At 40.4% G+C, this 9,153-nt stretch overlaps 1 protein-coding gene across 1 annotated transcript; it reads left to right on the plus strand.

Moving 5' to 3' along the window:
- The first annotated feature begins 3,055 nt into the window (after positions 1-3,055).
- On the plus strand, positions 3,056-8,978 carry LOC124290701 (28S ribosomal protein S2, mitochondrial-like). Its single transcript, XM_046727502.1, has 3 exons — positions 3,056-3,149; positions 5,557-5,655; positions 7,960-8,978. Exons 1-3 carry the CDS (start codon positions 3,074-3,076, stop codon positions 8,655-8,657), a joined length of 873 nt encoding a protein of 290 aa, XP_046583458.1. The 5' UTR covers positions 3,056-3,073; the 3' UTR covers positions 8,658-8,978.
- The last annotated feature ends 175 nt before the right edge of the window (positions 8,979-9,153 follow it).

Below are 9,153 nucleotides of genomic sequence, written 5' to 3' on the forward strand. Positions count from 1 at the left end.
TTTCAAACTCTCAAAATACAGACTTTAGCAAAATGAATATTGCTTTAACGATATATCAATTGTTTGAATTCAATAAATTTATCATTTGTGGTTTACATACATATTTGTCATTGAGTAATGGTAAATATTTTGTTCTCAAATCATTGAATTCTGGACATTGGAGTAAGATATGACATTCATACTGAACTTGTCTTCCGTTACAGTGGTTACATAAAGTGTGCTGTGTTTCAGCAGAGACCATATATTATATGGTCTCTGGTTTCAGCGTCCTTGTTTCGTCTGGTTACATTCACATACAGATGATGTAGAGAAGGAGGGATTAGTGACCGCCTACAGAGAAGAGAAGAGAAGACCGCCTGCAGAGGAGAGACTGCAGAGAAGCAGGTGGTGAGAAGAGCTTGACCAAGGTGGATGACGTATGGCTTGATGTCATTGCTGATGCGCCCGCAGATCCCAAACGCACAGCCTTCCTGGACTATGTAACATCCAACTGGGTGGAAGGAGCATCATTCAATACAGCTGTGTGGAATCACTATGGAAATACTGGCAGTCGTACAAACAATCATCTCGAGGGGTGGCAGAACAAGATCAACTGTGCAGGAAGTGCCACCCCAACATCTAGGAGATCGTCTCCTTGTTTCAACGTGAGCAGTCTCAAACAGAAGTATATCCATCCTCAGATTGTCAGCTCACTGGACTTCCCCAACCAGAAAGAACTATAAGAATATGGATTGACGCATCAGATCTCTGAAAAACCAGCTTATCGACGAGGAACTCTCGATGAACGTACGTACGTATTACGACGCATCAGGCATACGCATACATACACACGCACGCTACATACATACATACATACATACATACATACATACATACATACGACGAGGAACTACTCATACATACATACATACATACACACCGTACATACATACATACACACCGTACATACATACATAGAAACATTTATATAGCGCTAAAATCTAAAGCGCTGTGAGTCCAACATCTATACAGTGGGGTTCAGTAGGCTTGGGTAAACAGATGTGTTTTAGTCTGGTTTTGAAGAGTAAGAGTTCTTGTGTAGCCCGTATGTTGAATGGGAGTTTGTTCCATAAGAATGGTGCTGCGGATGCAAAAGACCGTTCGCCGTAGGACTTGGTCCTGGAGCTTGCTACCACAAGGAGATGGCTGTCAGCTGACCGCAGACTGCGCCGAGGTTGGTATGCCTGGATAAGACTTGATATGTAGTCAGTAGCAAGATTGTGGAGAGATTTGAAAGTGAGGAGCAGAATCTTGTAGATGGTTCGGTAGCGAACAGGTAGCCAATGAAGTCTCTTCAAGACAGGGGTGATGTGCTCGAACTTGCGAGTGAGACTGACCACACCAGCCGCTGCATTCTGGACCTGCTGTAGTTTCTTGACAAGATGAGCTGGGACACCAGAGGAGTGAGTTGCAGTAAACTAGGCGATGTGTGATGTAGACCACAGGGGCTTGTAACGCTAAAAACTGCCATCAAAGTATGTACTGTCACTAACGGGGTCTTATCACTATATAAAAGGACCACTTTGATGGCAGTTTTAGCGTTACATAAAAGCCCCCTGTGATGTAGGCCTCAACTAATGCTGCTGCTGTTATTTCATCTAGATATCTTCGGATCTTTCCAATATTCCTGATATGGTAATAGGACCGCCTGCACATTGCTTTGACATGGGGCTCAAGGGTCATGGGGGATTCCAAAGATCACTCCAAGATTACGTGCTCCCTTCCGTGGCCGGGCTGACAACTAGGGCTGGGACGGGTAGGAAAAAATGGAATCGAGTACCCGCATGTACTTACCCGAATCGGAATCGAGTACCCGTAAATGTAAGGAATAAAGCGCTTCTGTCAACTTCCTGAATATCCAATCACGAGTTGACAGAAATTTTTATAGAAAAACTTGAAATGATGTCAATAAGACATTGAAACTGAACATGGGCTATTTATTTTACTTCTGTTTAACCAGGGAGACTATATTTGTTGTAGATTATCCCTGGTTTAACCAATGTAGAGAGTAACACCATTGCCACTGTTACTGTTACTTGACTCCTCACTGCTCATGCTCAGATATATTACAGTCGTTAATAATAACCTCCATTAATCGGACAATGCCAATGATGCAAATGGGTGTTACGTCAATAATGAAAAAGACAAGTTACTGTCTGCCCTTGCCATAAAAATACAGAGTTCTCTCCTTTTCTCAGTCTTGTCCTCAGTCTCCTCACTCTTTGAGGAAATGATAATTCATCCAGCTTTTGATATGTTCAATGCACCTCTGAGCAGAACAGAAGGCGTCCTCATCAGGTACTAAAGTTAGACATATTTACTTCAGTGGATTTATAAATTACAGCAATGGTAGAACGGAGTTGATAAAGTTTATGGCTTCAAATAAATGAAATGCCTGTTTAGAAAATTGACATTACATTATTACATGAAGTTATTAAATATCAAGGTACAGTCGGACCCAAATCAGATCAGTCCAAACTATCAGAAATCCGAAAATGCTCGCACACTCTAGATACTTAAAAGACTCAGACTAGAACCATCAGATATATTCTAAATAACGACATCCACCGTTCTTTTCATCTGCTTGTTGAGTTTGAAGAAATTAATTAACACGCCCACGCCTATGAATATATGCGTGTAAACGTTGTCTCAAAGTTTATGTCCGCCGTCCTTACAGACAGTAGCCCAGTCTCATGTCACTCTCAGCTGTGTCTCACAGTAGCTAATGAGACCAAGGTTGCTGCTAGTGTGGGACTGTCGGATTGAAGCCATAGATCAGCGCCATTTTAAAGTGGTGTTAAACCCAACTCACTCACTCTCTGAAAACTTCTTACCTTTGTGTACAAACGACAAGAAGAACGTTTTCGATGTATGACAACAGACACCTGCTAAATATAGACATTTTGAAATGTAAGATATTGTCAGACATCTTTAGAATGATATTGATAACAAATACGCGCTTGTTTGTCTCATAATTTTGTTGAGTGTCTTCGAAATGCATCCATCACTCAAGAGTACTCTCCCTTGCAGCAAGATGTCTGCGCCCTTGAGCAAGAGTCGTGCTCTGGCATGTCGATTCTTTTCATTCCATACTATGTTAAAGAACAATGGTAGGGCATAGATCTATTTCATTGCATGCATTGAAAAGCACAATTACTGTCTGAATGGAACATTGAGCCAAACTAGCTCATTTGTGTTGACTTGAATTTGTGTTAATGTTAGATCTCCGGTTTTCGTCCACGTTCAATGTGTGACGGTGTGGACTTTGCTGCCGGGATACGTTGGTGTAAGGTTCGAATTCAGGGTTTTCAACTACAATGAACAATGGTGCACACGGGACAGGGCGTTGGGATAGCATGATGATGATATCAATACCCCACTAGCGTCAATGTGTATATCCTATTACTGGTGTCATAGGCGGATCCAGAAAGGGGGTGCAGGGGTGCGCACCCTCCCTTTTGTGCTGAAAGTTTGTTAAATGACCATTGAAACTCGGGTAGAAATGAAGTGTGCACCCCTCCCTTTCTCAATAGTGTGCATCCCCCACCCACCCCCCTTTCTCAAAAAGCTGTATCCGCCCCTGGGTGTCCCCACCATGAAAGCAGCGTAAATCCTTCCCCATTCAATCTCTAAGGGTCTGGCTTTTACCTGTATGGTATTACTCGCCCATCCTTTTGGAGCTAGCACAAATGAACGTAACAAGCCTCTGGGCTACTGTATGTAAGAACAGCAGGGTATGATTGGCCCCACGATGGCTGTTAAAACTAAAAGGATCCGATATAGATTAGATTCTATTTCTGTATTTCTGAATATCAGTAGATCTATAATAGTGTGAAAAAACATGTGATGTAATTTTTTTTTACATCAGACCTTGTTTTTCACTGCATTGTGTTGGTATCAGCTATCTTGTATCAGATGCAGAGTGAGTAAAATAAAGCATTATATTCAGACTTTATAAACAGTTGTGTGTTCTTCAGTAAATAGCGAATGCTTAATAATTTCTTTCTTATTTCATATATCCTCTAAACAAAAATGACCCTTATTTATCAGGCATCTGACTAGTTTGGGTATTATATACACTTGCCATCCATCCTTCTTTGAATAATCCTACATCATGCAAGATAAAATGTTACATAAAATGGTGGGTCAGCAAATTATCATGCAATCTTTAGACCATGCTCTTCTCCATCCTGAAAAACCAGTGAATATTGGGTTAGAATTGGCCTTCAGCAACCCATGCTTGCTGTAACTAATGCCATTGGGTGGTCAGGCTCTCTGTTGATCACTGGATTGTCTGGTTCAGATTTGATCATTTACAGACCACTGCTATATAGCTGGAATATTGCTAAATGAGTTGGGAAGTGACAAACAAAAATACCAACCAAAATCATCCTAAAATGATAGGGCAGGGCAGGTTTTCCTGGGTATGTGAGTACTGGTTGTGTTCATTTTTATGAAGTCTATGGGAAGCTTCAGTGAGAGTTGATCACAGTTACTTTATCTGAAGAGGCTATTACATGGACAGAGGTACAGACAGGCTGCGTATCTGCGTAAATTACGCAATATTTATGTGAACGTTCAATTCCTATTAAGTCTATTGCGTACAAGTACGCTTGCTTTTTTGTAAATACTCAATAAATGTGATCTTACATGTGTACACACAAAAATGTCAAATCTTAGCTGGTGTACCAGTGGATAGATAAAATAGTGAGTGAGTGAGTTAATATTTAACGTCACATCGGCAATGTTTCAGCCATATCGTGACGAAAACAATTTAATTTATATCAACATTAAAATCAATAAAGTTAGAATATAAAATATCTGTCATCGAAGGACAGTAAAACTACTAGAGTATCACAGCTCTTAATTTAAAAGTAGCACGCTATCATAAACAGATATCACTATAAACAACAATACAATATAAACACGGGCTGGAGATCACAGCAACAGGATAGATAAAATAACTGAGGTATATTGAGAGGGTCAGGACATTTCAGGACATGAACTTGGCAACTTGCAGTCTTTCTTATCGTTTCTCACACTACAGGTCAAATATAAAGAACAAACACTAACATTTAAACTTTATTATATTTTTACAATCAATGGAAAATGGCAAAATACCCAAATGAGTTTGAGTGAGGTGGGTACAGTGTAAGTGGCTACTCAAAGGAAAATTAGGATACCCAACTGAGATGAACACAAGCGAGTACATAACTCAATGACCCAAAAAAGTTATTTGTAGCTCTGCATGGATCATGGTAAGGCTTGGTGACTGATGGCCTCAAACTAGCCCCATGTGCAAAAATAATCTTGACATTTTGGCCGACAATTTTACACATAAATGGTTTAGAAACAGGCGGTATTTTCACAATGTTTAGTTATTTGTGATCTAACATGGAGCTGTGTCTTTGTGACCAGTGGATATTGGTTAGTGAATGGGGTGTAGTACATATCTCAAATGTTTTAGTTAGGGTGGTGTAAGATCACATGATGTGACTCCTTTATTTGTTTGGATAGGAAGAGTCACAGTGTCCTGCCCAGTTGCCATGAAAGCAAGGGGACATATTACCTCTCAGAAAGGTTATTCAAGTGGTACGTCTCCAACATTACAGAAAGGTATGTGTCAATAACCCTCATGACAACAGTTTGGATGAAGGTAGTAACAACATCAACAAACATATTACCAGTGTATGAAATAAGGCCTGTCTGACCACCCGAGACGGGCTAGATTTCTGACGGACGGTCTAAATTTACAGCTAGCCAGCCCAATGGTCTGGTAAATTATTTAGTAAATTTGAGTAAATTCACCATATCTTGGTGTTTGGTCTGGTTAAATCCATTTTGGGCTGGTAACAATTTAAAGTTACCAGCCCTGATGTCTGGCTGGGTTTTTGGCTTATTTCATACACTGATATTACACACATGTCTGTAACCTGTGAAGATCTGGATTAGAATTTATCTTCAGTAACCCATACTTGTCGTAAGAGGTGACTAACGGGATCGGGTGGTCAGGCTGGCTGACTTGGTTGACACTTGTCATTGTATCCTAATTTCGTAGATTGATGCTCATGATGTTGATCACTGGATTGTTTGGTCCAGACTCTATTGTTTACAGACTGCTGCCATATAGCTGGAATATTGCTGAGTGCAGCGCAAAACTAAACTCACTCACTCACTCACTCACGTCTGTTCTGAAACAACAGACTGTAAGATCCTTGGTCTGAAATGTATCAAGGAGTTAATGTTCATAGTCCTTCCTTTGAACTACAATTTACACACACTTGTCAGCTAACAATAACACCAAGCTCAGGGAAAAAGAAAGTAAACACCAGATTATTGGATTTGACTGAAAAATTACAGGGTTGAAAAGTACCAATGCCCGACGCCTGGGTTGAGTGGAAATTCACCGGTTGGTCAAGTAAATATCCACATTAAACTTTACCGTGGTACAGTAGTGCCAAACTACTGAAATGTTTTGATATATGTATTTTGATGATGAAATAAAATGCAATTCCTACCAAATGATAAAGATTATTTGCAAAAGAAACCAAATTGTTAATTGTGGTCAAGTGAAATCAACATTTGGTCAAGTGGATTTTGAAAGTTTCCTGGAACTGTGTCCAGTGGAGTTTTGAAAAAATAAATGTCAACCCCTGAATTACAAATGTTATAATAGGCTGAACACAGTCACAAAACACTACAAACACTTAAGGTGAACATAATACAGTACCAAATACATCATTACTGACTAAACGGTTTTTGTTGTTTTTTAAAAATTTAAAATAAACAGTGGGTATGAACTTTGTTTTTCGTGGCAGTTTCGTATGAAGTGACACCAATTTGACTGAAATAGGGCTGAAATCTCCCTCCCTCCCACTCACTCATTCACTGTTGTTAAACAACAATTGTTTGAGTGTTAATGAGTAGTGTCATGTGTTGACCACTGCTGTTGCTGCTTCACTGCACTGCACTGACCAGACCCATGAAGATCGAGCAGACCTTCAGTGAAGTTCAATGTTTCCGGATTAGAAATTGATCTTAGTCAGTAAAACTAAACTCACTCACTCATTGATGGTGAGCATTGTTTCATTGATTTGATTCATTGCCAGCGAACAATCATCATCTAGCTGGAATATTGCTTAGTGTGCAACTTGCTACTTTAAAGTGATGACTAATATATCTGAACATAAACTTCCTGGACTCACTCAGTCATGATGGTGAGTTTTCAAGAATTAAACACGTTTACAGACCCTGACACTTCAGCTCAATTAATCGAAAACCACTAGTTTGTGGTGATGAAGTTATTTCACAAGGTTACCTGGAACTAAGGTGCCATGACTTAAAGTTGGTGACTTCTTAACTGTCATCAATATGTTTAAACAAACTGACAATGTTTGATGTGGAGCTAGGTAAGAAGCCCTGTGGAAATTGACCTCCTATGACATAGCTCATTGTTGTCTCTTTATGTGGGGCGGGGTAGCCTGGTGGTTTAGGTAAAAGTAGTTCGTCCAGCCCTGGTTCGATTCCCCACATGGGCACAATGTGTTAAGTCCATTTCTAGTGTCCCCCGCCGTGATATTGCTGGAATATTGCTAAAAGCGGCGTAAAACTAAACTCACTCACTCACTCTTTATGTGTGTTATTGTTTCAACATGTGTGGTGAATCTGACAAGACAATAGCTTCTGATAGATATGTCATTTTGTTAATGCTTGCCAGGGGCTCTCACATCTGACACTTAAATTTCATGATTTGCAGTATCTTATTACTTCCTTCAATGTCCATGCATGAACCGAAATTGGGTCATTCAGTTAAATAGAGCAGGTAATTCACATGGATTTGGAATCAGATGAAAATCAAACTAATTGATTATTATTTGATTGATTATTCTAGTTTGTTTTATTAATCGTTTTATTTCACAGCTGCAGCTGCTGAGGCATCTCCATTATCTGAGGATGTTGCTGAGGATGTTGTGGATGTTGATGTGGCAGCCAAGAGTTTACAACACCATGACTATTTTGGTGTCCGGGAGCTGGTCACAGTGAGAGATATGTTCAAGGCTAGGGTACATTTCGGTCACAAGGAAGGACTGAGAGATCCGTACATGGCACCCTACCTGTTTGGCAACCGCCTTGGTATTGACATCTTTGACCTTGACCAGACCTTGACCTTGTTCCAAGACGCCCTCAACTTCACAGCCCACATCGCCTACCGTGGTGGCATCATCCTGTTCCTGTCTCGCCACAGACAGACAATGCCATGGGTGGAGCGTACTGCGCTGGAAGCGAATGAGTACTCTCACTGTAGGTTCTGGAAGGGAGGAACATTCACAAATGCCACCGTCCAGTTCGGGACTGTCACACGGCTGCCAGATCTCTGTATCTTCCTCCACACACAGAACAATGCATTTTTGCCTCATGCTGCAATTACGGACAGTGCTAAGCTTCTGATCCCGACTGTAGGGATAGTTGACTCGAACTGTGATCCCCGCCTCATCACGTATCCCGTCCCGGGTAACGATGATACTCCAGTGACGGTGGAGTACTACTGTAATTTGTTCAAAAAGGCGATACTGGCTGGCAAGAGGAAACAGAGGCTGGACGGCTTGGAGCAGGACTAGATTAGTTACAGGATTGTTTGGGAAGGACCAAATTGGACACAAATCAAGCATATAAAAATGGCCAACAAAAGTTGTCCGAGTTCCCAGAGGGAAATGTTTCATATTTCATTTGTAGCAAGACTAAATTACCTTGTACATAAAACCATGGTATAATTATTACTGCAAGTGATTCAAGTTATATAGAAATCTGTGTGCAGTCTCTTTAGTTTGTTACCATTGCATCATTGGCAGTATTCTGTATAAATAGCACATAGACGTGTGTATGATTGTGCCATAATACAAATTCATTGTTGGTGCTCGGATTAAACTTGTGAATCAAGAGATCTTTGTCAGTGTTCTTTTGGAAACCTAGGAACTGGTTACAGAAAATTGTCAGCTATGTGTTAACCAGTCACTGTTGCTTTTTTCTCAGAATGTTTTTCAAGAATAATTCAGAGGAATAGCTGAAATCTTATTTCACTAGTCCTCCTAGCTTGTGACTTGTCCAGCCCGAATG

Source organism: Haliotis rubra, unplaced genomic scaffold, assembly GCF_003918875.1.
Source record: "Haliotis rubra isolate DU_JTF1 unplaced genomic scaffold, ASM391887v1 Scf470, whole genome shotgun sequence".
NCBI classification, from domain to species: Eukaryota; Metazoa; Mollusca; class Gastropoda; order Lepetellida; family Haliotidae; genus Haliotis; species Haliotis rubra.